This window comes from Toxotes jaculatrix, chromosome 18 (assembly GCF_017976425.1).
Source record: "Toxotes jaculatrix isolate fToxJac2 chromosome 18, fToxJac2.pri, whole genome shotgun sequence".
In the NCBI taxonomy this organism is placed as follows: domain Eukaryota; kingdom Metazoa; phylum Chordata; class Actinopteri; family Toxotidae; genus Toxotes; species Toxotes jaculatrix.
This window is the reverse complement of record NC_054411.1, coordinates 2407644-2434203: the sequence shown is the minus strand read 5'-3', so window position 1 is coordinate 2434203 and position 26560 is coordinate 2407644. Positions and strand designations below refer to the sequence as shown.

General features: G+C 40.6%; 4 protein-coding genes across 5 annotated transcripts; 2 read left to right on the top strand and 2 right to left on the bottom strand.

Moving 5' to 3' along the window:
- Positions 1-885: 885 nt before the first annotated feature.
- On the bottom strand, positions 886-11840 carry LOC121198644 (splicing factor U2AF 65 kDa subunit-like). Its single transcript, XM_041062911.1, has 11 exons — positions 11683-11840; positions 9888-10062; positions 9265-9368; positions 8619-8770; positions 8333-8449; positions 7285-7423; positions 7104-7183; positions 4507-4629; positions 4331-4417; positions 2900-3142; positions 886-2485 (listed from the first exon to the last, which is right to left on the bottom strand). The coding sequence occupies exons 1-11, from the start codon at positions 11729-11731 to the stop codon at positions 2354-2356; spliced, it is 1401 nt and encodes a 466-aa protein (XP_040918845.1). The 5' UTR covers positions 11732-11840; the 3' UTR covers positions 886-2353.
- Positions 11841-13283: 1443 nt separating this feature from the next.
- On the top strand, positions 13284-17920 carry LOC121198645 (dehydrogenase/reductase SDR family member 7C-B-like). 2 transcript variants are annotated; one of them, XM_041062912.1, is made up of 7 exons: positions 13284-13439; positions 15322-15499; positions 15618-15730; positions 15943-16153; positions 16243-16335; positions 16575-16730; positions 16959-17920. In XM_041062912.1, the coding sequence occupies exons 2-7, from the start codon at positions 15337-15339 to the stop codon at positions 17162-17164; spliced, it is 942 nt and encodes a 313-aa protein (XP_040918846.1). In that variant the 5' UTR covers positions 13284-13439; positions 15322-15336; the 3' UTR covers positions 17165-17920. The 2 variants fall into 2 exon arrangements, with proteins under 2 accessions (XP_040918846.1, XP_040918847.1); XM_041062913.1 differs by lacking the exon at positions 13284-13439 and adding an exon at positions 14473-14541.
- Positions 17921-18053: 133 nt separating this feature from the next.
- Positions 18054-19505, top strand: LOC121198647 (protein NATD1-like). The gene is made up of 3 exons (XM_041062915.1): positions 18054-18255; positions 18804-18922; positions 19016-19505. Exons 1-3 carry the CDS (start codon positions 18102-18104, stop codon positions 19130-19132), a joined length of 390 nt encoding a protein of 129 aa, XP_040918849.1. The 5' UTR covers positions 18054-18101; the 3' UTR covers positions 19133-19505.
- A 2619-nt stretch (positions 19506-22124) lies between these two features.
- On the bottom strand, positions 22125-26560 carry LOC121198646 (germ cell-specific gene 1-like protein). The gene is made up of 5 exons (XM_041062914.1): positions 26257-26560; positions 25028-25075; positions 24309-24461; positions 22659-22770; positions 22125-22428 (listed from the first exon to the last, which is right to left on the bottom strand). The coding sequence occupies exons 1-5, from the start codon at positions 26558-26560 to the stop codon at positions 22125-22127; spliced, it is 921 nt and encodes a 306-aa protein (XP_040918848.1).

The window sequence follows — 26560 nt, the reverse complement described above, 5'->3', positions numbered from 1 at the left end:
GCCACCGCACAACGTCCGGTCAAAATGCTACAAAATAAAACCCCACAATTGACGCCTTTTTAAAAAATGTCCTCCTAAGGTTTTTCTGAAACAGATGCAGCAAGTGTACAGATAAGAAAACAAAGATAATAATACTTACTCAAAAAGCAGACTGACGTAGGATCATGATTCATCCCGCGGTCAAAATCACAGCACAACATCCGCCCGAAATTCTACAAAATAAAACGTTTATTTTATTTTATTTTTTAAATAAACTTTTTTTAAACATACACCGCAAGTATACAGATCAGAAAACGAATAACACTTAAATAAAAAGCAGGATAAAGCAGGAAATCATTTCTGTCACATTCAGTGAATCCAAACAATTTTCCCAGTTATTACACTTAGCTACCTTTTACTGAATGATTTAATTAGTTTTTTTTAATAATTAAAACAAATAAGCAACTGCCCCTTACCTCAAGACAGAAACAAAACCACAAACAAATAAACATCCATGTGTCACATGTTTTCTTCACCACAGAATATCACTGCTGAGAACACCTTTCAGAATAAAAGGGCTGAAAGTAACAGTGGCCTGTTCTAATATTTCATCCACAGTTTGTTAATTGACTGAACATTCACAAGGGGAGTATTTATTGCACGGCTGGAATTCACTACATTGTGCTACGGTTCATCTTACAGAGTATTTTAATTCAGACAGAACCAATGTTCCATCATTACAAAGATACAGATGAATAAATAAATAAATAAAATCTAAGACCCACAGTAAATATCTGTACTCTCACTTATAACTGATGCAAAGTGTTTATAGGTAATACAGAAAAAAAGAACTGCACACAGACTGTGGATGCAAGCATTTATTCAAGGCAATGGCAGTGGCAGGGATTGTACAAACTAAAAATGATTTAAAATTTCTGGCCATCCAAAAATGTATAAAATACAGTAGTTGTTTAGTATCATTTGATATGTTCTGCTTATTACACTAAAACTCTATTAGTTTACTTTGAAACAGAACAGATAGTTTGCTGTATGTGAAAAATCATCTCACTTTGTTTGGATGCTGTGTTTGTGCCGGCACTTTATTAAGCAGATAAATGATATTTTATAATAAATTAATGCTTTAATTTAATACATTTTCTTCAACAGATGCAAAACAGCACACAAAGAATAAAGCTTAAAAAATTCATTCGTTATGCTATCTACAAAACGTAAAAGTGCATTTCTTAACATGTGCATATCTGCTTTATTTTTTAAAATGAGACTATGAAGACTAATTTTATTTTGTTATTCTGATTTTGACGATAAATTACAGACTATTGCTCGTACAAGGAATACAAGGGACTGTTTATTAAGCCCCACCCCCGCCGTAGTTACTGTTGCCATGTAGGTTATTATTAGTTATTTCATGTTATCCCGAGTATAATGATAAGAACAATGTAAAATCAGATTGTTAATTGATAATTTTGTTTGGCTGCTTAACTCAAATACTTGTTAGTTAGCATAAATGATGTACTTCTTGGTTTATATACAGTTGGACATATATTGGACAATCACTGTTTGGGGGAGGGGTTTAAAAAACAGTCTTTTGAACAAAGACGATTCATTTTCGATTCATTCAGATCATTTCCTAATTCAAGTAGCTTCCAGTGTGCACAGCCAATTTCATCATATTATTATGTTTAGACATTAATATTTCATATTTACAAATCGACCTCTGAGGCTGAGACAAAACGAATCTTCACTTTTGACAAAACAAGTCGACATTTGGTCTATGTAAGCAGTACAGGTAATATCATCATATATGTTTAAGGAACATTAATATTTAATGTATAGAGGAAAAATATTACTTTGGAAAAATAAATAAATGAATTAAAAACATATTTTTCTCATAGCCACACAGTTACCGTTATGATGGCTTCTCAAGTCTGGGTCTAAATCTGAAATAAATGTTTGTGCTCAGGAAGGAAATAAACATCTGACTGTTGGTTTTTCTCATATAGTGCATACTTGATAGACAGCTACTCTGGCATTGTCAGGCAGTATTAGTTTAGGTTCAGGTACGATACATGTCACATTCATCCTACTGTAAATGTAATGTATACTACAGTATTTTAAATTCAGAATGAGTTCAGTTCACTGTGGGGGTATTAGGCTAAAGCTGGGAGTTAGATATCAGTACTGAAGAAACACACACTGCAGTTCAGTTTGTAAAGTAGAAGGTGTAATAAAATGTGTTTTCAGGTCCAGTCTCTAAGGACACGTTCACAACATTCAGGGGAGTAAAGGAACTGACTGAAACCAAGCTTACAAACAGAAAGGAGGCGGGAGACGCTCCGTCAGACTCGTCTGTGCTTTAAAACTCGTGTCTGTGATACATGTCTGGGTCGTAGTATTTGGTGACCACCACTCTGTTGGCAAACTTGCGGCCGGTGAGGGCTTGCATGGCTTTCTGACAGTCTGCAGCAGAGACGTACTCCACAAAGATCTGAAAGTAAAAATAACATTTACGAGGATCAGAGAAGGACCTCGGATCTGTGCACGTAGAAATTATTTAATTCCGAGCTTTCTCACAAACTGTAAAGTTCCTGATAAACATCATGTATGACCATGAAAAAAGTCTGGAATTAAAAAACAGTCATTTGTTTAAAAAAAGAATTTGTCTCTGAATGTAATCTGGCTTTACAGAAATGTCAGCACTGATGTTTATTTAACACCTGCAGCCACAACACAGCAGCAGGATCGTGTGGAAGTGGCACAGTGCAGTGGTACCTTCATTCATTATTTACATCTTGGTCAGGATCTAATACTAATGAACACAATGTTCAGCGCTTTTCTAGACACCAGACACACAGATTCAAAGTTCATACTGTGAAATCATCCTAACGCAGCCAGGACTCACCTTTCCACAGCCGGGGACTTCCACGCCGTCGACGGGCCGGGGGATCTCGATGGAGCGGACGCTGCCGTACTTGCAGCACTCCTCGCGGATGTCCTCCAGGATCTCCTCGTAGTCTTCATCGTCCACCAGCTCCTCGGGCATCACCATGTTGAGAAGGCACAGCACCTCCGTGGGCATGCCAGAGTTCTGCAGCCTCTGAAGCCCAGGGACCTGCAGCGTCACTGGGGTCTCTATGATGGAGGTCTGCAGGTGGAGGAAGAGTCAGAATGTACATATTCCTATACAAGATTCAGTTTGGTTTTAAGATTTTTACGTTACTGTAAACAGATGGGGCCACTGTCCAGACGCACATCCTCGATCTCATGCTAAATTTAGGTCCCATAAAACCTGCTGCTTCCTGTCCCCCCTCCCTCTGCCTGGTCCTGAATCTTTGGCATCACTGGAGCAAATTAACATGTTGGAAGTCATTTTTCCGTTGACCTTTCACGTCCACCACCTGCCATTGTGAGAAAATGGTGCCTCTTTTGTGCACAGTGTAAAATACAGTGCGGAGGCTGCAGATCCAATCACAGTCGGGCTTGTGTGTGTGTGTGTGTGTGTGTGTGTGTGTGTACACTTATAGCAACAGGCCTTTTTAACAGAGAATATTTTGATACGTCAGCAGGAAAAGCACAGGTGTAAAAAAATAGAATGAATAATGGCTGAGTTCAATTTAGCTGCTTCGCTTTTCCATAATTGCAAAATGATTGCCTCACAGAAATAACTCTCCTTTTTCTAAAGAGACACAGGATTTCTCACCATAAATAAAGTTTTTCAACATTTGGACAAAGGATCAGAAAAATTGCGCCTATGCTCATTTTTTGTTGTAGAATCCACGGCTCTATTTTCAATCTCACAACGACAGGTACAAAGTGGTTCAAGGTTCAAATAAAGAAAATAAAATCTGTTATAAGACAGAACAACACTTCTGCTTTGTGCTTCTTCAGAATAGTCTCCCAGCAGAGCCGATAGGATGGAGTGGTTGGTCTGCTTTTTTCAGTGCTGACCTCAGGTAACTACTGTGTGTAATAGCACAGAAGAAGAACCTGTCGCATGCAGCTAATTCCCTCCACCTGCTCATAATAACGACAGGGTGTAATTCAGTACTTGCAAAGTTTGCGATCCACACACAGGCACAGGCACAGGCACACACACATAAAACATCCTGGATTCCCACACTTATTTTTCAGTGAATTTTGTTGAGAAATCCCAGGAATGGGATGTTCTGTCCCGGGCTTCAACCCTGCCGAGCACGCCGCCTCACTGTGACACCGTCACGGTTTGCGGGGATGCTTGAATGGAACAGAACCACTGTCAGTGTTATTTAAAACACCTGCGCTTTCCCTGCTGTGACCTTTAAAGAGGGCGAAGGGTAAAAGGAGTCCTACTCACAGGATTGGCGTTTTTAGCTCCCACGCTTGCCCTTTGGACTATCAGCTTCTTGTCTCCCAGTTGCATTCCGTTGAGCCCGGCGACTGCCTGACGAGCAGCACACAAAGAGCTCTGAGCTGCACCTCAAACAACACAGCTGATGATCTTCACACAGAGCAGCTGTACATCGCTGTTACCTGATCAGTGGCGCTGATGTCTACATATTCACAAAAGGCGTAACCTTTTGACAGTGATGTCGCACTGTCCTTCACAAGATTGAACGCTTTGAGAGGCCCAAACGATGTCAAGAGCTCCTTTACCTGCATAGAAGAGTCAGACAACAAGATATGAGACTGATAATCCATAGTGAACGCAGTGTCTTATTCTACAGAGTGAATTCTAAATGTCCATTTGACACTCAAGATCAGATCACAGGGAATGGACTGGAAATTTAAACTGCATTGTATTTAACACCATGATAAACGGAAACAAAATGAATGTGATTCAATGGAATTTGCAAAGGTGATTTGTACAAACGTGCATTTTGACATTTAATAGGTTTTGTATTGCTAGGCTGAAGAAAAGAAAACGAAAAAGAGGAGACAGCAGCTTCAAAATTGTCTTCTGAGGTCTGAGTATATAACTTCCTGACATGTCAGAGAAAATTACTGAGATCATCTGCAACTAACGATTTTCATTATCAGATGATCTGCAGATTAGTTTATTTTCTTGATTATTTGATTGTACGGTTTAGAACATGTAAATAAATAGGAAAAACGCCCCTCACAACTGAAACCCAAAGACACTGAGTTTACTATTGTAAGTGATTAAAAGAAACCACCAAGAATTCACATTTGAGAAGCTGGAAGAAGTAAATTTAGGTTTGCTTCAAAAAAATGACATAAAAAAACTAGTCAACTAATTGTTTCTGCTCTAATTTGGAGTTTTGTTGCGACACAGTTACACATAAACAAATGATACAGAAAAACTAATAATAATCTCATATTCAGAGATTCAGAGACTTATTCAGAGGACAAGCTCAGCAGACTGCACCAGGACAGTCTCACAATATGTTTATACAGTCTTACCTTTACATTAAAACATGAATACACCCCCCCCCCCCCCCCCCTCAACCACCACTACCACCACCACCACCGACAACAACTACGTCTCCAAATCTTAATGATCAGTCCGTAACCCAAACTCCCCGGGTCCTAAACGCGCTCCAAAAGCATGATGGGAGAAAGAAAGCAGCCAGTGAGGGAGCCTGCTGGCTCCGAGTGTATCCGTGTGAGGACCAGAATGTCTTACTTGCCTTGTGTTACATGTTGGCATGGCAGCAGTAGATGAGTACTACTGAACAAATTATGAGCGCAGACTTAACGATCTTACAGGCCCCTAGCTGGGGACAAAGTGGGGGAACAAAAATGAAAGAGCTGTGAGTATCAACGCAGTGGCAGTGACTGCAAGTATTAAAAAAAAAAAAAAAAAAGTCAGTGAATAATATACATCAGGGTACATGTGCTCTATAAACTAATGAAGAGTTAATGAGACAGAATGGACAGTTAGAATTAAATTCACTGTGTAATTCACATCGTCTGCCCACCTGAGAGCAAAGATGGAGCTCTGGTCTGGCCTGTTTATCAGCAAATGTTTACTTTAAACTTTGATATTCTCAAAGAACAAGTCCATCCTTAATTATCATCCATTTACAGTGTACAGTGCATTTCTGGAGCTTTTTTTCATTGCGTCCACTTTCCCTCAATCTGCCTGATTTAACGTGTGACCCATAATGCATTTCAGTAACCACCAGAAACGGAGCCTAACCAGGAATGGATTTATAAGGTTGATACTGAAACAACAACAATCTTTATATCTTAGATGTGTTTTTTTAAATAACTGTGACCAATATACTGAGTGAAACATTTAGCAGTTGAAAGATCAGCTTGTCAGTGCTGTCAGGTAGTCAGGTTACGTTACGGTGACGCTTTTTCGAAATGATTAAACCTAATTTGGTGTGTCACACTGGAATATGTTGTTAGTGATCCAAAGATACTCAATATACTATGAAAATCATTTTTGTTTCATCTTAGTGATCGATCGTCTGTTTTTTTATGTATTTTTATTTTTAGCTCACTAAGTTTTGAACACACAGTCACACTCTTTTTCAAAATAATCAAAATAAAAATCAAAAAAATCCAGAAATACGACCACACCGTTATTATTACTGAGCAGAAGGTTTCTTAAGGTGGACTTTTTCTTTGACAATACTGACTAAAATGAATAGGGAGCAACATTCAGGCCTAAATACAACACAGAAATAACTAAGTCAGTTTATTGACTTCTTACGTAAATATACTGGACAGTGCTTACCTTTCCTAAATCAGTACGCTTAACATGAGAAAGGTATAAGCAGTTTATGTAGATTTCCAAGTCACAAAATGTTTTTTATAATATACATATGAGATTAATGACAACCTAGATAGATTTAGCAAAATAAGAGTGTGTGCTGTCGACATTTATTTTGAAAAAAAAGCTAATTATCTGTAGAAGTTGTCCATTGTGTTAGCTACATATTCACAGGGCATTAAATGTGAACCTGTTTATGGTTCTGTGTGTTTCTGTCAAATTCGTTATGTGTTATTTCTATACCACAACACATTTTTGATTTCTCATGTCATAAAGAAATGTAAAACATATTTTGTGCATGTTTCAGTGTGAAAAAAACTCAGCATGTGAGGAAAAAAAAGAGGAAACATGAGTGCACCTGTTCTGTCTGTTTTCAGTTAAATACCTGGTCATCATTAAGATAGTTAGGCAGGCCTCCTATAAACAGTTTATGGGGGGAATCGGGAACGACGGTGGAGACGACACCTAAACCGTCCAAAATAAAAACAAGAAAAGAGGAAACAAAAAACAGTTAAATCTGAAATCTGTTATTTTTAGGCTTAAAAACAAAGATATCAGTAACAAACCTGGGACGTGGAAAGCTGGCTGCTCTGAGATACCAGGTAAAGGTCGATAGTCGTGAGGTCTCCTAATCTTCAGCGACTGACCCTGGAAAATGATTCCATCGAAGGCCATGGCCTGCGTCGTCTCATCTACAGACCGAAACTACAGAAGGAAAAATCGCTTTGAAACTTCTGCTGCAAAGTTTTCTCACAGCGACAAAATGCAAACTTACAATAACATGAAAAAGGAAAACGACTTTGATGCATGAACAGGTCTCCGGTGAATCTTACAGCGTCCTGTTGTTACTGTCACATTAACTGTCACAGGTTTATATCAGAGATGAATCTACTTTGCCTTCCTGTGTGTGTTTGTGTGTGCAGACTATATGTAACATGTATATTTTATGTTCTCTTTCTTTCCTTTGCTCTTTGTGCCACATGAATAAACTTTGTTATGATCATCATTCTCATTTCTGGCAAAAATTTGAAAAGACTAGTTTGTCTTGAGGCAGTTTTCTGTTTTCATCATGGTCACAGTGACTTGTTTAATCCCAGAGCTCTGGCTGATCTGTCATGTTTGTTTTTTTTATAAAAATAACTGCAGCAGCTCCAGCTCTGTCTGGGCAGCCGAGTGAAACAGACACTGACAAACTCTTAATATGAACTGAATTTATTTTTTACCTTGGGGAGGTCAAGGCCGTCTACAGCCCTGCTCGAAGCTCTGTGGAGCTGTACGCAGGCACGGTGGTCAGAGCTACATTTCATCATGAACCAACGTAAATTTTAAGCTGATGATGGCGAAACATGAAAATTCAGGGGATGGTCAAAATCATTAGTCATTAATCCTCTGTGGACCATGAATGTCTGAGCCAAATTTCATGACAATCCATCCAATAGTAGTTGTGATATATGAGTCTGAGGAGCCACAGCACGCTAACAGGCTGAATCAGGCTCTGGATACACAGAAGATATTTTTGTAGGATAAATTCACTGCTGTTTCGGAATTTTTGAAGTTGTCTGTAAATTGGGATGTTTGAGCTGAAGATATTTCAGAAGTATCAGAGAGCCATACCTCGAGGAAAGCAAAGTTTTTATCCTGATTGATCTGCACAGCGAGTACGGGGTTACTTGGAGCTTGTGAAAGCCCTGCAAGCCGCATCTGAGCGTTAAAGAACTCGGCCATGGACTCCTGTGGAGGGGGACAACACAAACAGCATGACTGGACACACTGAAGCAGGAACAGATCTGTGTGTGGTGTAAATGGCACATTTTATTATTATTGGAAAAATAATAATACTATAATATTGGTTATTGGAATAAACCAGACAAATAAAAAAAACAGTAACTGCAGACTTTACCTCAGTCACTCCGAAGGGAATATTTCCAACATAGAGGCGTCTGGCTTGTCTTGTCATCTGACTGCCAACTATGGGCACTTGTGTTGGTGCTGCAGCCACTCCGGTGGTGGTGGATGTTGCCAGCAGGGCTATTGTTGGTATCTGCCCGGCCGCTGAGGGAAAAATAAAAGCAAGAGCTTCACCTTCAGCCACAGAGCTATTACCTTCTAAAACCTTTGCTCCTTTATTCTATAACCGTTAGTTGCAATGACTAATTTCTAGATGATTCATATGAAGTGAGCATTAATGGGAAAAATCAGCTGCCCAAACCAGCAAAAACCAACTTCCTGCTCTTTTTAGAACACAGACATGCACCTGAACATTTCACCTGATGCAGCATCTTTGCCTCACGTCTCTCCCTCTGCCCCCACACTCCAACTCTCTCTCCTCACAGTCTGAAAACCTCTGGTCTAGCACAAGCTGGCATATGTAAAGGACAGATACCACAGAGGAAATGCTAAAACCTTTTAAGAACCCCTTTTGTCCACGTCCTCACACAAGCTCAAGAACATTAATGAACGAAAACTCCTGAAAGAAGACGTGGTGGGTGTCTCTCTGAAGACCTGTGACTCAGAGGCCGAACAAGCAAACAGAACATGAGGAGTACCTTGCATAGCTTTATATTGCATTGGCGTGATGTGTTCAAAGCCAGGAGGAGGCACGTCCCAGTATTTGCACGTCCTTTTCTTCCTCGTTCGCCTCGGAGAGTGACTACACCGAGAAAACAGACAAAGTGAAAGCTCAAGCAGACAGTTGGACAGTCCCAGTCTTCAATGCATCTTATACATTTGGACAGTTTGAGTTTGAAACTTCAGGACAATTAAGCTCCGTTAAAGATCAACAATGTAAAACCACTTAAACACACCTGAAATAAATGATTAACCATAGAAGTAAAAGATGTGAAGACTGGCTGCTTTTCTTTTCTTTATGTTTAACGTGAATTAAATATTTTTAGGTTTTGAACATTTGGTCGGACAGAACAGTTTCACTGTTTTGGTTCGTTCTCAAAGCTCTGACGGCTTCGATTTTACTGCACGCTCCCTGCTCAGCAGCAAACAGCAGACTACAAGCCATGAATAGTACATGGAGTCTCAGCTAATGTGGACGGACCCACTGTGTGATTCATGCTGAGACCGGTGGTGTGGCTGTAATTCAGTGCTCTGCAGCAGTGAGCCGGCTGAGACTCTGCTGCTGTAGCTGGACTGCAGGAGGCAGCTTTCACCCACTGACCTGTGCTTCTTGTGGTCCCGGGAGGAGCTCCTGCGGTCCCGGCTCTTCCTGTCTCTGCTTCGGCTTCGTTTCTCTCGACTGCGGCTCCCTCGGTCTTTGCTCCAGCTGCGATGTTTGTCGCCTCGGCCCGGGGATCCACTGCGACTCCTCTTTTTGTGCCTTTCTCTCTCTCGCTCTGTGTGAGTGGAAAAAGACAGCAGCAAGCCATATTTACCACGTCTGCCAATGATTACTATATATTTATCTGGGAGATCCCACTGTGTGTAGCATCACTCGGACAACAAATTATCAGTACGAGCAATTAACATTTACATATAAATAATTTCGACTGTTTTTTCAAACACTCACATATTATTCCAAAGCCCGTATCCCACCCACCAGACCCCCTGGAGGACAGGCCAACGTACCAAAAAACAAACATTAAAACACAAAGTAAAAACAAAACAAACACACATGCAAAAATAAAATTAAATAAACAGGAAATACATTTTTATTAATTACTCATACTCCTCTGTGTTGTGGTGAACACCCTCATTATATTTCTTTCTTTGAGTTTGATGTGGCCTTGCTTCTCTTGCAAAAGAGAATGTGAGGCAGAACAGGACTTAAGACCTTTTATCAAATCAATAAGACTTACTCTTTATTTCTGTATAGATCTGATCCAGCCAGTAGATCTGCTTTGATTAAATGTCAACTTTTAGATGTGGTGTGTTTGGGTGGAAGGTTCTTTTTTCTGTGTCTGGGAAACGACATCAAATGTCACCACTCTACCTCACTGTACTCGAGTTTATCATCAATTAGCCTGACGACTATTTTCTCGAGTAACTAATTAATCTTTTGGATTTTAAAATGTCAGAAAATGGTCAAAAATCCCAAACGGGGGTCCCAAAGGGTGACGTCTTCAGTTGTCTTTTGCACCAAAAGTTATTCAGTTTTTAATTTAAAAAAAAGCAAAGACAAAGCAGGATATCCTCACATTGGAGAAGAAAATATATTAGGAGAGGATCTTTTAATAGTCTGTATAAACGGAAGAGATGATTATAGCTAACAAAACCTCTTTCAATGTACTGCTGGGCACCTGACTATTGATATAAGACAGTCGTATTCTTAAAATTGTGAACCAGTCTATTAACTGTTGCAACAAAATTAATATAAAATCTCACCACTGATTTATATTATCACACTGATAACAACAATGAAGCAACATTAATGACAACAATAACGAGAAAACTCTGAGCAGATGACAGATAAATACCAATGTGGACATCTGACAATTATTTCAAGATTAAGATGAAAAACTGTGAACCTCTCCTTTAATAATAAGCAATGTGTAATAACAAGTTTAATCAAAATTTTAAAATAGCCGAGTCAACAAGTAGATCGTAGTGATTCAAAAATTTTCCATTTTAAGCCATTTCTTCCCATGCGTATCTTTACAGGAGAGGACGAGATTATAAAAGGTGCAAGTTTTAAATGGAGTTTCGGGTCTTGCTGTCTCGCGCAGGAGAATGGATATGAAGTCCACCGTGTACTCACACCGGTACCCAGACTCCATTCAGAATTGTGTGTAAAATTTAGAAACGGCTGTCCGGAGGCTAGGTGATGATGAGATAATGAATTTATGCTGACATGAAAAAGACAAACAAGCTGAGTCACAGCGGGGAAACTGCTCGTTAAAGTTGCTGTCAGGTCGTGTTATTCATTCATAAAATAAAACGGGGCTAATGTTACGCACAAGCGTTGCATTGCTAGCTTGCAGACCAAACTGGGGCACAGGCAGACCATTAATACTCACCTTGTCGATTCTCGCTCAGCTGTTTCTCAAATTCCTCGAAATCTGACATTATACCGGTTATCTCGCTGTGCAAAAATAACGCCGGTCCGGCTTCTCTGAAGGAGCAACGATAAATCAACAAACCCGCTGTCAGTGCAGCAAAAACCCACTGAAACCTGCCGGAGTCAAGTCACACACAATAAATACACAACATCCGGTTAAAACCTTCAAAACAAAACTGCTCAAATTTTTTTGGTTTGAATTAGAGATTTTGTCTTATTTTATTTTTAACCCTGTTTTTATTATGTTTTAAGAATTGAAATATGGAAAACATATCGCTTTACATGAAAGACAATACAAAATATAAAATTATTCTATAGCAATAGATAAAATATGTGATACAATACAACCATACTGTACTATATGAGGACATGGTTCAGTCAGTCAATTAAATGATTAATCAACTAATCGTGACGTGAAAAATCACCAAAATGTGAGCGTAATTACTGCTCGGACCTGGTGACTGACTCAATGATATGGGATCAAAAATACTAGATACAAAATCTAGACTGCAGTTAAAAAGGTTTTGAAGGTACAAATAAAATGTGAGGAGACATGAGAAAAACTGTTTTGTTGTGAATAAGGTCGATCCACAAAGTTATACGAGAACTGCAGGAGCTGCAGCAAGGACACATTTTATGCTTTTATAGTGATGATGTAAACATCCGGCTACTCTTTCTAACTTATGTAACTTGTTGAAAGAATTTTCGAGCCTTTAATTTCTTCTCTCTCTCTCTCTCTCTCTCTCTCTCTCTCTCTCTCACACACACACACACACACACACACACACACACACACACACACACACACACACACACACACACACACACACTTAAACCATATTATCAGGTGTCGTGCTGCTCCTTAATTCTTGCCATAATAGTGAACTTTGCCAGTATGCTGTATATTTCTGTTGATATATGAAAAAAAAAAAAATCACAATAAAAACATGAACAGTGATGTTTATACAGTGTGTCCCACCGCACGTGCTCAGCATAAAAACACTAAACGATATTAACACAAACATCCTGTACTTGCATGTACACACACATACACAAACATCACAATTTGCAGTTACCTTTTATCAGTGCTGTGCACAAACACTGTGAATACTTCCATGATTAATCAGTTATCAAACTTTTTGCCAACTAATTTTCTTCTGCCAACTAATCAATTTAGCAATTCGCCTCTGTTAGAAACTTAATTTTACTACTTACTTAACAGTTAGATAAACTGAAGCATATGTGAGTAGAGACATTATGGCCTGGAAATGCTTATTTTTTGAAACTGTTAAGGGCATTTTGGTCACACACATCACAGCCACAGAAGACTCAACTCCAGCTCAATACACAGATCTTTTCCAGTGTTTGACTGTGGTAAAGCCTGTTTCTGTTCTTAAATCTGAAATGCACAATATGCCTGTGAGTGATTATTATTTATTTAGGATAAATAAAGGAAGCCAATAGAAACATCTAACCCTTCCCCGACTCCTCCCTGCCTGTCATTCTAAACATAACATGTTGACAACATACATGGAAAATAACTGACTCAGCTGTGCTGCTATTAAAAGACCTCAAATCCCAAAGTATTGCTGTGGCAGGCCAGCCGGCTGTCATGTCAGAGGAGCTCTGTGAATGAGCTGCTGAGGCGAGCAGCTACAGCTCCTCAGGAGAGGAATTAAACTCCAGTCCAGGACGCCCGCAGAGGCCTCAGAAGCAGTAAGTGCTGGCTGCTAATTCATTTCTTGCAATATTGAGGTCAGATGGCTCAGTCAGTGCAAAATAACCTGCTCTTCTTGTGCAAAGTGCCAAGACACTGTGCAACATATTGGAGGATTCTGACACTATGTTTTAATCTTTAATTTCTTGATGGACAGCTTCAGTGTAAAATAAAAAGTACTGTTATTTCCTTTGTTTTTACGGATCTCTCGACTTTGTTGTGGAATAATGCCACTAGTACTTTGTGACATTGAGCCTTTGTGAGAGATACAGTATCTATTTCCAGGGCAGTTTATATTTAGAAGCCCGTTCATGGACACACAGCTGGTGCTTGGCATGGGAAACTCTAAACCAGAAGTTTATCTTCAAATTCCCCGTTGGACACAACTAGAACATGTGAATGGTCCAGTGGTTTCGAACAGATAATGCTTCATGTGAAGGAAAGTTTGACTCTGGGAGCTGATTATGAAAGATAATCTGAGTTCATGCACATGTGCCTGTGGGCACAGGCATGTCAAAGGGCCACCACCACTTCTACATAGAAGCAAGACCCTCAAACAGAAACAAATACAAACCAACTGCAAACAACATGGCTGCATTTTGTGTCTCTCTGCAGTTGCTTTGCATCGCTCTGTGGTCGTCTGACTGATTTTCCAACGAGAAATGTTTACAGTCACTTCAAACACCCAGTTGGTTGTTAAGTAATCTTTCTATGTATAGCAATCACAATAATAACAATGATAAACTTCATAAAATTTATTCAGCACTTTCAAAACAAAGTACAAAGTGCTTCACATAATTGATTTGATCTTTCAAAATCAAGATTCTAATGTTTGTAATAACCCGATGCTTCGTACACATAAGGTTTGAAAAGGTTTGACTTCTGAACTTGTGAACGTTCAGATTTTTTACTCTGTTTTAATGTGAGACACTACAATGTGGTTTTTAACGTTTACTCTTCGTTTTGTTTTATAATGTAAGAACATGGTCAAAAAACTATCTTGTCTGTTTTTGTTTCAGAGTTGTAAGAATAAGGCTAGATTTAAAAATGGTTGTAGAGGGTGAGATGGATTCCAATGTTACAGAGCCGGAGAGCTTCTGGGTATGAAACGCTCCTTTTTCCTGTAAATCACGTTCATTAGATCCCAAAACGATCTTTGACATCTCATCTCACCTCATCCGCATCTTCAGAGAAAAACCATTTTCCATCTGAAAAGCATGTTTATATCTTTAAACATGCATCCAACAAAAACCTGTTAGCTAACCACAGCATTTACAATGGCATCATCAGCACTCGTGGTTTGTAGTTTTTGTTTGTCCATTTTTTAAAAAGGAAAATTAGCTTATTTGCTTTCTTGTCTAAGAATAGAGAAGATCGATACCACTGTCACGTCTGTACAGTAAATCTGAGGCTACCACAAGCAGCTGGTTAGCTTAGCTTAGCACAAACACTGGAAACAGGGAAACAGCTAGCCTGCCTCTGAGATTTAACATTAACACATTAAATCTCATTTATTTAACTCATAAAAAAACTGAACTGTAAAAACTACAATGGGTTAAAAATAGTCATTTCCCCATGTAAAATGGACACTTGTTACCTTCACACTTTTGATTTTTGTACAAACAATATATAATCTGTCAACTAGTGAGTTTTAGCATTACTGCTAGTAGCCAGGCTAGCAGTTTCCCTCCGTTTCCAGTCATTATGCTAAGCTAAGCTAACCAGCTGCTGGCTGTAGCTTCATAGGCAGATATGAGAGTACTATCGGAAAGCAAATATTGAACTTTTCCCTGCAATGTTTTGTGTTAACATTGACAAAGATATTCCCATGTTTCGTTTCAATGTTACACATTTAACAATAAAATAAAACGTCCTTTCCAGCATATCCTCCAAGACATGGACCCAGCATGGACCACCACGGTTCTCCTGGTGCCCTGCGTTGTCGTGCTGACAGCCGGATTTTTCTACCTCTATGGTTTGATTGTTGGTTTGCTGTCCAAAACATCAGTACGCAATAAGGTGGTGGTTATAACTGACGCTTTATCTGGGCTCGGAAAAGGTGAGAGGTGTATACATTGTTTTTTAAGACAACGACACACACGGTATCTTTGCACGTAATTTGATTTCACAGTTGTTCCTGTTCCTGTTTTCAACTTGTTTTGGATTCCCTGAGGAAGAATGTGCAGGTGTGTTTCACAAAGGAGGAGCGAGGTTGATCCTCTGTGGGAAAAGCTGGGAGAAACTGGAAGAACTTGCTGAGGGTTTGGCGAACGCCTCAGACCCCACTGTAGTAAGTTTTAGATTTTGATCCAAACTCTTAATTTGAAAAATAACAACAGCTGTTAAATAGAAGTAGAAGAGTAAAAAGAACATTATTTCCCCATGAAATGCAGTGGACTATAAGTAAAAAGCAGCACAAAATGAAAATACTTAAAATGTATGTAGGATTTGTAGAAGTTACCTTCCACCCCTGCAGACCTCCTCACTGTTTCTCCTCCTCAGACGTTTCCTCCTAAGCTGGTGTTGCTGGATTTTGGAGATATGGACAGCATGCCTGATGTGATCGCAGAGATCCTGGACTGTTACGGCTGCCTGGACATTCTCATCCTCAACAGCAGCATGAAGGTCAAAGCACCGGCACAGAGTCTGTCTCTGGAGATGGACAAGTTACTGATGGACAACAACTACTTTGGACCGGTCACACTTGCCAAAGGTTGGAGGATGGAGACATGTGGAATTAGATTTCAGTCTGCAGAGGTGAGGTAGTGTTGTCACGTCTCTTACTTTAAGCTTCTGCTTCAGGTGTGCTGCCCTCCATGATCTCGAGGAGAACTGGTCACCTGCTCCTGGTCAACAGCATCCAAGGGAAACTAGCTGTGCCTTTTCGCACTACATGTGAGTTCAAAGGTTTATGAAGGGAAACACACGGGACATTTTTAAGCTGCTTCTGAATCTAAAGCACTTATTAACATTAGTTTACCGTTCTCTAAGAAATTAAGTCAGACATTCATGTTCCCTTCAGGATGAACTGTAATAACTTTGATGATCCTCTGACTCAGTGAGGGAACGTACTGTAGTATAACCTGTATATAACCTGTGAGGAGCTGGTACATTCAGGTGTGTTACCTTTTTAGATGCAGCCTCCAAACATGCAGTTCAGGCCTTCTTTGACTGCCTGCGAGCTGAGGTGGAAGAGTACGGCATCTCCGTCAGCACCATCAACCACACCTTCATCAGCCGCGCTGCGTCTGAAAACTCGGAGGCAGCTTCCTCCAAATCCATCTGGTCATGTGAGTAACGTCATATATCAAGTGTCTTTACAGCCACAGGGCAGACTGCCATGAAAATGTTTACTGTATATTCATGGTCCCTAGAGGGTGATTCAGATTGATTTTGCCCTCTGGTAGGGCAACATCATCAGGACCAAATTTTCGCTCGAACAAATAATTAATTGATAGATTTGACTGCTGTATTATTTGCCTTATTTTGTCTGTCCATCCTCACCTCTGTCTCTGCAGTGTTGTACACTAAGAAACCCCTCGGCGTTTCTCCAGACGAGGCAGCCACTGAGATTGTCAAGACCTTAAACAACAAGAGGAAAGAGGTGGTAATTGCTCCCTCGCTCCCCAAGGTGGCCATCTACGCCAGATCCTTCTTCCCTAATGTTTTCTTCGCTGTGATGGCTGCAGGGGTGAACAACGCCGCTGCCTCGGAGAAGATGTAGTGCTGCGGTGCACACAGTACTCTGCTGTACACTGTAACGACTGAGGGTATTTATGAAGTGAGATTTTCTGTGAGGGTGAAACAAATCAGTGGAGATACTGAAAAATTAAGAATCAGGACACAAGAAATCTTGAAATAATATTTATGATCTGTTGTTTGTGTGGATTAATGTTTTATCCTGTTTCTCCATTAAATCTTTGAAACTGAATTTATGATGTGAACCCTCAGATTGTATTTAAACAATTAACCATGTGGAGTGTGGGTCTTAAGTGTATTGTAAGAAATACAGTCTTAAACTCAGACTTATGTGTAGAATTATCATTTTAAAAAATGTGTAGCCTGTGTTAAACAGGTCTGAGTTGTAACGACACCTCATATAGATAGTTTCTCCATCAGAGAGAATTATTTTCTGTATATTTTACAGGATAACGTAAATAAGGTGATCATCAAAGTGCAGAATTTGTATAAAAATAGCCAATTATGAAGAAAATGTTGAGTCTGTTTATTTGTGGACTTGATTAAATTCAGAATATCAATAAAGTATTGACATGTATGTATGCAGTAGTTAATATTTTAGTTTAATGAATTTTATTATTTGTTTATTATTGTTTTGTGTTTGTTTTTTTTTAATGGCATGCCTTTATTTTACACGTCTGTAAATTCCACTTGATTTCCAAATAATTGTCTAAGAAGTGTAGTGGAGAGAACCACATGATTTGGTTTAATTACAGGTAAAACAGAGCGAAATAAAACGTTACTGGAAAACTCTCATGTTAAAGCTTCAGAATTTCATCACAAAGTTCCCACCGCTGTGCAAAGGTCAAGTAAAGGTCTTGAAACAATGAGCTATTGTTTGGGGAAATGTGCTGCCCTCTAGTGGGCAGTCTTTAGAACTGCAGTACATGCTACTCAGTGTTACTTTGTCCTTTCATGTATAAATGGCCTTTAAAATGTTTTCCAGACTCACCGCAGTAACTTTCCGACTTAAGTCCTTTCCGTCCGCCTTCAGCACTCTAAGCTCCAGCTGCAGGGTGAAGGTGGAACATGACCGACTGAACCAGCGCTTCACGGTCACACCGGGCAGCGGGGCCGGTAAGCACACTCAGCCGAGGTTGACGCTCCAGTGGTGGTGTTGATCCTGTAAGAGAGCCCGGCGTCCACTCGCGGCCTGCTTAGACACATTTGATTTGTTTGATATCCACAAAATATTCAGATAAGGTTCTGTTTCCGCTGTTTATCTGGACTCTAAGCTCATTTTAAGAGTCGCAATCTATCGTAAGCGGAAACGCTCAGCGAAACTTTACTTGGAAATCGGAGAATTTAAAGTTCCGCTGCCCGTGCGAAGTCGCTGCGTAACCGATGTCAACAACCTGTGATTTGTATGATTTGTTTCTATTCGCTAAAAAGTTCGGCATAGGTATTATTTCCAAAGGTAACACATTACAGTACATATTTGGCTAATTGTCCACAGAAGAGCAGTAGTAGCATGAAAGTGGTACATATAACAGTGAAGTAAGAAGTACATTTCCCTTTGAGATGTTGTAGAGTATAAGTATAAAGTAGCAGAAAGCCTCCAGCTGCTGCACATCTGTAAACCACCACTTGTCATACATTATATTTTCTGTGTCCTCTGTCCTCAGGGGCCCATGATTGTGCGGTGCTGACCTACAGATTCACCGGGGAGAAGGAGGTGAATTTAATGTCGACCTACGTGCCAGAGACGTTCAGGGGTCAAGGTGTTGCTGCAGTGCTGTCACAGGTAAGAGTATTAGGCATCAGTGGGTTTTGAAAAGCTGCCGTGTCAACACGTATATTACATGCTGTTTTTTTGCGTTTACTCTTTCTTTCACAGGCTGCCATGGACTTTCTGGTGGAAGAAAATCTCAAGGCTCGTGTCTCCTGCTGGTACATAAAGAAATACATTGAGGACCATCCACACCAGCCTTTTAAAGACCTTGTCGTCACTTGACAGCAGCTTATTTGTCACTGTGGCCTGAGCTGATTCCTCAGATCAACTACAACCTCAAATACCTCACTGTACAGCACTACAGAGGCCAAAGGGAGAGTGAAAAGCAAACTATACTTGATCTTTACAGTCTGAAAGTTGTGGTTATGAATAATGATTGTCTATTTTAAGTGGGTTTAAATAATTCATATTATTTTTAAACAATCATAAATGTAATATTAGTAAAGTGACTCAAAATCTCCTGAAAGAATTCAGGGTTTTAAGATGAAGCTGCAGCACAATTGATTTTATTTCTGTCTACTTTAGTTGATCTGAAATTAGCGTATTTTGTGGTTGGAATATTTAGCCAAAGTATAATTTTATGTGATTGTTGACAATAAAGACATAAACTGTTCTCTTGAGTATAACTAGCCTGCCATTCCTCCAGCAGTAGCATCTAATTACTGTTGAAATGTCTGGCGGCATCACAGAGGACGGCTGTCTCTGTGATTCCTGGCCTCTCCGGCTGGCTGTAACCTTTGTGGAGCAGGTAAAAGATGGCTTTGACCATGTCTGCGTGGGCCTGCTATGTTAATTCATGTCTGCTCAGTCCTTTGCTGAGGGTCTGAAGTACTGCAGCCTCTCAAAGGGCCTCATTATATCTGAATTAAGTGCCTGTAATCACACCTGTAGTCATTCAGGGTGATGAGGGACTGCAGAGTGTTTTTCAGGGTTCAGGTCAGAAATCTCACCCCAGTGGAGAACTTCTGAAAGCTGGAGGACAAATGTCATCAAGACTCAAGTGTTCTTCAGAAAACAAGAGATTTATGGATAGAAATTACGTTTTATGTTTGAGGTACTGTAGTGAGTACTTTCTCTTTGATAAGTGATAACACTGGATGCACTGACAACTGTCACTGGATTAATTTGATTCTGAAGAAAACTTAAAAACATTATGATTCTCAGGCAAGTTCTGCAGTTATAAGGAGGTGCTTCTTAAGTTTGAACCATGATGTAGGTTTGGGTTATAACCTAAATCTTCACTAATATTATTACATTTCATGAAATAGTGAAAGACCTCTAATCTGTAAGACCGGAAACTTGTGTCAGTAGTGGCTGCATCTCCTTATCAAAAGATTATATAACTGGAAAGAACGAGGGCAAAAAAGAAGCTGCAAAAATCAAACGCCCATTTCATAAGAAACTGTAATTTTCCTGTAGCTACGACTTCACCACGAATCACATGTCGGGCGAAGCACAGTATATCTTGGATTCTCGCCACCTAATGGGATTACTTCTGCAGCCACAGCGGCAGAAACAACTCCAGTGTTTGACCAAAACGCAGCGTCAGGTCGTCTACAAGGGGAGAGAGTCGAACGGTGACAAGAGATCAGCCTCTTCAGGAGGAGAATTACAGACGTGACACTGAGAAGTGACTGAGCTTCAGAGTCTGACAATAACAAAGGTTTTAATTTGGTAGAGTTGTTTTCCTGCTTGTTTTCTGGAGCACATGGTTCAGTTACTTTATTTCTCATCTTCAGTGACAGGCTCACTGCATGAGCAAATGATGAAACACAAAGACGTCCACAGTTTGTGTATAATGTGCTGTTGTTCCAATAGATGTCAGCCTTTCTCCATTAAAAACATTTCCCTTCTCTCCTGTTTGGGTCTGGTGATGTCAACGTTTGATTCATATCTCAAATTAGAAAATGTTCAACATCCATTCCACCGATAAGAACCCACCAAAAAACATCAGATAAGTCCTGAGAGCTGTGACCATCAGCTGTTTGAAGAGAGAGGGGACATAAAGAGCAAATTCCTGATTCAAACCTGAAAACAAAGTAGATTTGTTCTAAATAACCAGGGACAGAACTGAAACATGGATAAAAAATGCTGAAATGAATCCAAATGGTGCGTCAGAACTAACATGTGAGCAAGTGTGCAGACTTGCTCGCACGCCTGCATATACTGTAAACGTCCCTGCCAAGCAGCGATCATCAGTATAGCAACAAGCGCTGGCTGATCTTCTCAGCCCCATATGAGCTGTATGATGAACCGAGCACAGGCACAGACCATCTGTCCCTGAATAACAGTCGTGATTTTAATACTCACAGTGTTGATGTCGACACACAGAGGGGTCCGAAAGTCTGAGACCGCTTTCCCAGAACGGGACCTGTGTTTAAAATCTACTTTTTGTTGAGAAGTGTAATCTCTTCTCAGAAGTGTTGTGGTACACATGGACAGGAAATGAGACAACAGGACCTCGGACATAAACATGTAAAATGCCCCGCCCCCCCATCCCTCCTACGCACAACAGGAGAAAGACCCCCAGACCGAAAAAGGTATATGGTTGTTTTGTCTCTGAGGCTGATTTGAATCTTTTTGCAGTCGTTTGGTGATTCTCTGCTGTGTGTGGTTGTTTAGCGTGGCTTTTGTCATTTTTCCGTCTCTTCGTAGTTGTTTGACTTTCGAACAGGATATATTAACAGTCACTTCCTGGGCCAAGGGGCCCGAACAGTAATGTTTCCACTCAGATCATTGTCTGGTCCTGTCCATCGTCCCTCCCACTGGTGACCGACCCTCGTCCACAAGAGCAAACGATGAGTAAAATTTTGATGCAGTTTGAGTTGAAAAGGCCAATTCAGCAAAAAAAAAAAAAATCTCCTAAGTTGAAACAGATACAAAGGGTCTGTGCTGCAGCCTGCACACGGCCACAGCTTAGTGTGAAGATGGGGAAATTGCAGCCCTCTTCCCTTCCTCCCACAAACAATATTGCACGGAAAGATTTGATGAAATGCATGTTGGGTCAAAGCAGACCATGTTACATGATTTCTGGACAAAGATTCTGGGCTCCGGCTTCCCAGACACACATTTGATGTGTGGCAAGGACCAAAACAAACAAATATTCTCCTGTATTAGAAATTTAAATCCAAGAACAAGAGTCAATCTAGGTCCAGGAAATCAGCCCTGAAAACTGTTTCAGTGGGGTGCAGGGACAAGGGCAGCGTCTCCATTTTTAGCAATATGCCTCCCCCTGTTGCTCTGGCACTCCGTCCATTTCCACCACATACGTCGTTCCTGTGGAGGGTTTGTGGCCGTTGACTGGCAGTTCGACCGGTGCCTCCGCGTCACCGGGCACGGCAGTCAGGTACATGTCCCACATCTGCTCGGGGAGGTCCAGCTCCATCATCTTCTGCTTGATCATCAGGCTCTTCTCGATGTTCCGCCGCTTGTATTTAAACTCTATGATGGTCTTTGTGTACCTGTTCAGCGCCGTCACTGCGGAGCCCATGCAGGTGCCGAAAGAGCCCCACGCCAAGCTGGGAAGAGGTTTGAAAAGTGTTAGACCAAAGTCAGTCTGCTGCACATGTATTTACAGTAGTGAGGTAAAATTAACATGTCTCTAAAACAAGCTCAGTAAAAAATGAACATAAATAAAACATAACTAAAGGATAAAACAGGAAAATAAATAATATTTTAATTTCTTCTTTTTGGTAATGGCAGTTTGAATAAATTAAAACATACATCAGAAGATGAGAAAAATTCTTACACATAAGACCAGCTGTAGTCCCAGGTCTTGGGCCTCCAGTCTTCTGGTCCCATAGCAACAGCCAGCTGGAATATGGTGGTAAACATCATGTGGGCCACCATCCCACAAAGGCCTGAGAACAACAGCAAATCAGTGAAATGTGAAAACCTTGTTTCTTTCCATTACACATTTCACTTATTACTTCAGCAACATGAGGCTCTTGTTTGCAAACAGGTGCTTATTTTTTCACACTGCACAGCAACGCCATCACTGCAGTAAAACCAAAACAATGAGCTGAAAGAGGCTGAAACACTCTGCAGAGCTGTCATTTAATTTGGGTTTTTACAGTGTGGGCATTAGACGGTCATGTGCATCTTGTTACAAATGCAAAATGAAGCACCCTGGTTGTAGTTTTCTTGTAAATAAACAGAACGTGAGATCTTAAAAGAACAAATATTTACTGAGAGTTAATCTGTTTTGCATGTTTGTGTTGTAGACACAGTTTATCTACAGTCCCTGAACAAACGCTGGGATGTGTGAATTTCAGACAGACTCTGGGTGAGGAGAACTGGGCTGCGCCTCTCTTTTGTCTCCCTGCCGCATCCTGGCCCTCTCTCATCCAGCAGTCCGCCCCTCTGCAGCTGCTTTTCTTAGGATTAACTCGTAACAACAGGGGGGGATGGGGAGTCAGGGGATGGGGGAGTAGAGGGGGCGGGTGGGAGGGAGCTCCTCTGGGCAGGTCTTGGCACAGCCCAAAACCGCTGCCCCGGCTCCAATCCGATTAGTCCACAAACCAGCAAATCCTCCGAGGCAGGGAGTGGACACAGCACAGTTAGCTGCTCTGAGGGCTCACCGGTGCTGACTGACTGAAGCGTCGCCTCCCTCAGGCACCTGACCTGCTGCCCTGCTCCTTTTCTCCCATACGCCAAAGCTGTCTTCACATAAAACACATCTCTGTGTTTACTACAGGTTTTTGTGAGAGAACAGACGTCACTGAATAAAACCAAAGCACTTAAATCTGCTTTTTTTTCCTATTTCAAACATGTGGTTAGTTTTGGAAGGGAAATCATTCATCAAATCACACCTCTGGCTTCTGACTGGATCTGTTGGGTCATTTTAACACTTCAGTGTGAAGCTTTACTCTCTTTGGTAAATAAAGTTAAAGCAAGAACATGTTATTTCCTCTTTCAAATATTATATTGGACTCTAAATAACCAGAGGGAAGGGACAGAGGACCAGAATGGTTGAAACAGCTGATTTAAATGGTGATGATATGTCAGTGTTGTTTTCACGACTGGTTTATGCTGCACCTGAGAAGCCAAATTGAAAAATAAGCCAGTTATATTCAGTATAAACAGAGTTTTGGAATATATTTAATCTTTTAATTTAATTTTTTCGATACCTGTGGATGAGTACGACTTGTATACAAACGTGTTGGTTCAGGAGGCCGACGTGTGAACTGATGCTCCTGTCTTTTCCATTTGATCCAATCTGATGCAACCAGAGAAACCGCAGGTGTGTGGCCACACCCACTGAGGTTAACTTCAACCAATGAGATTATTGCATGCCTCTGAGCAATGTCTGTATGACTGTAACTCCGATCAGACCCAACACGGGATTTCTACGTGAAACACCAGATAAACCCACACAGCTCTTTGTTCGCAGTGTTACCTGACAGGGCGGTGCACAAGGCGGCGAAGGCACTGAGCTTCAGCTTGTTCATGATACTGAAGCAGGGACACTGCTCCAGAGTCATCAGAGCCCCCCCTGTGAAGAGCAGGGTGAGGTACAGACTCTCAGCCACGATACACAACCACAGGACCCCTGGGAACACAGAAACCAAAGGGGGAGAGGCAGGGAGGGGGGTGGGGGGAGACATGGGGACAGAATTGAGTTGTGTTGTCCTCATAATACCCCGCCTCTGATGAATAATCCCACTTGTCCGAAGGCAGATGTGCATGTGGGTCGAACAGGTCTGCTCCTTTCAGGTCCGAAGATCTGAATCTGATCATCTGGGCTGGATGGACTCATAAAATCAGCACAGAAGCCAAAGCTGGATCACCAGTGGGGCAAAGAGGGCAAGTATCCCAGGGCCCAAGACCCCCAGGGGCCCTATAAGGGCCAAGTTTACATTATATCAACTTCTATATCAACCTTTATCATTTCAACTGGTTGAGTGCTAATGTATATATACTTCTAAATACAGCTGAGTTTTTCAATAATAAATATTACTTTACTTTACTAATAATCTTAACAATAAAAATTGAAAATGGTTGGTGTTTGACACTAAATACAGCCTGTTTCACCACCTGTGTTGCATCACGCAGTTTCTCTCACGTTAAAACAAAACATTTGCTCACAGTTCAACGATTTCAACTCATTTTACCCACCTCTTTCATGTTCGGGTGCGATCTCTGAGAAGTCTCGACAGTCAAACCCTGTGATCAGGAGAAAAAATACGGTAAAATTAAGTTACTGAGTGAATTTTCACTAACACACATTTTACTTCGTTTTCCTTCAAGTTTTGATCTATCGATGAACTTATTAGTTATTCACTTATTATTGACAACTTTATGTTTATGTTCTGCTTTGCACTGACTAAGAGATTTTTGCTTAAATCAACTGGAACCACACTAAGTGAACACTGTTGTGATTTTTGCCACAATCAGGCAGTTTTTCCAGGGAAACTTCTGAGTTCAGTACTAGGAAATGATCATTTATTATTAGGAAACAGAAGTTATTCCACTTGTTTAACAACTTATATGTTGTTAAAAAAACATAAAAGTGATATTATTTCAAGCCCCAATCTTAATATAAGTCATGTAAAATCATAATATTTTAACAAAAAGTCATAGTATTCATAAATTTTTTTCCCTCAACAATATATGCCTTGCATTTATTTACTTATTTATTTTAACGTACTGACTAAATCTGCTCTTCAGGGCCAGTCGGTATTTACTCAGCATCGTTTCAACCATTTCACACAAGTCAGTTCATGTACTGGTCATATGGGTGGAAGTGGGTAGATTAAACAATTTGTCTCTGAGTTGCATGCAAATCCTTATACAAACTTATTTTACTCAGACTTATTACCAGAGCTTATGAAACCAAATGGGATGGCTTGCATGCAACGTTCAGAGAAATGGTTTTAATCTGGTTCTGACTCACGGTAGCTTTGCTAGAAACCTTAAAAACACAGTCTGACAAAAACTGCACAACGTGATGAGTATGAATTATGATATAATTGATATAATTTCCTGGTAAAATGTTTATGACGTTCTGTTGACTTTAACTGTAAATGTAAAACTACAGGCTATGACACAACAGCATTAATCCTCTGGAGTCCAGGTTGATTTTGATTCATTCTTTTCATTCAGTGTTGTCTCTGCTCACCATGCAACTGCCCTTACCCCACATGAATGGCATCTTTTTTTTTTTTTTAACACAAACTGAAAATATTCATAATTCACAGTTTTAAAGATGATTCCACATAAATTGTGGGTCTGAGGATGGTGGATGTTGTGCGTTGTACAGATTGTAAGTGCTTCCTCCATCATCACTTCCTGTGTTTGAATGCCTACCTGAAGCTGAGGGGCTCACGGTCGGTTAGTCGTCTTACCGTTCATGTCGGCAGCTTGTTCACAGGAGAAGAATATGCCCGTGTGGAACTTCTTCAACAGGAACTTCTCCTCTCCGGTCTCAAAGATGTACTGCACCAGGCGGGTGTCGTTGATGTTGGAGCTGTTGAAGCGGATGCAGAACCACTGCTTCACTTGCACCGGCGGCCCTGTGCAGAAGGGTTTGGCCACCTTCCTGGTCCCCTCGCACCAGTAGCTGGTGGTCACCGCTGATAAGGCAAACACAAACGCCACAAAGTTGAGGGTGAGCGCCAGAGAAGCCCGCCGCCCCCGCTCTAGCCTCAT

Excerpts from the sequence above, each read along its gene's own strand:
- LOC121198644 (XM_041062911.1), bottom strand. The coding sequence starts at position 11,731 with ATGTCAGATTTCGAGGAATTTGAGAAACAGCTGAGCGAGAATCGACAA. Across the intron at positions 7,184-7,284 it reads GCCAGCTTTCCACGTCCCAG|GTGTCGTCTCCACCGTCGTT; the intron begins GTTTGTTACTGA and ends TGGACGGTTTAG. Across the intron at positions 4,418-4,506 it reads ACATCAGCGCCACTGATCAG|GCAGTCGCCGGGCTCAACGG; the intron begins GTAACAGCGATG and ends GCTGCTCGTCAG.
- LOC121198645 (XM_041062913.1), top strand. The coding sequence starts at position 14,488 with ATGGTTGTAGAGGGTGAGATGGATTCCAATGTTACAGAGCCGGAGAGC. Across the intron at positions 14,542-15,321 it reads CAGAGCCGGAGAGCTTCTGG|CATATCCTCCAAGACATGGA; the intron begins GTATGAAACGCT and ends CGTCCTTTCCAG. Across the intron at positions 16,154-16,242 it reads ACCGGTCACACTTGCCAAAG|GTGTGCTGCCCTCCATGATC; the intron begins GTTGGAGGATGG and ends CTTCTGCTTCAG.
- LOC121198647 (XM_041062915.1), top strand. The coding sequence starts at position 18,102 with ATGGCCTTTAAAATGTTTTCCAGACTCACCGCAGTAACTTTCCGACTT. Across the intron at positions 18,256-18,803 it reads CACACCGGGCAGCGGGGCCG|GGGCCCATGATTGTGCGGTG; the intron begins GTAAGCACACTC and ends CTCTGTCCTCAG. Across the intron at positions 18,923-19,015 it reads TTGCTGCAGTGCTGTCACAG|GCTGCCATGGACTTTCTGGT; the intron begins GTAAGAGTATTA and ends TTTCTTTCACAG.
- LOC121198646 (XM_041062914.1), bottom strand. The coding sequence starts at position 26,560 with ATGAGGCTAGAGCGGGGGCGGCGGGCTTCTCTGGCGCTCACCCTCAAC. Across the intron at positions 25,076-26,256 it reads ACAAGCTGCCGACATGAACG|GGTTTGACTGTCGAGACTTC; the intron begins GTAAGACGACTA and ends TCCTGATCACAG. Across the intron at positions 22,771-24,308 it reads CTTGTGCACCGCCCTGTCAG|GCCTTTGTGGGATGGTGGCC; the intron begins GTAACACTGCGA and ends TGTTGTTCTCAG.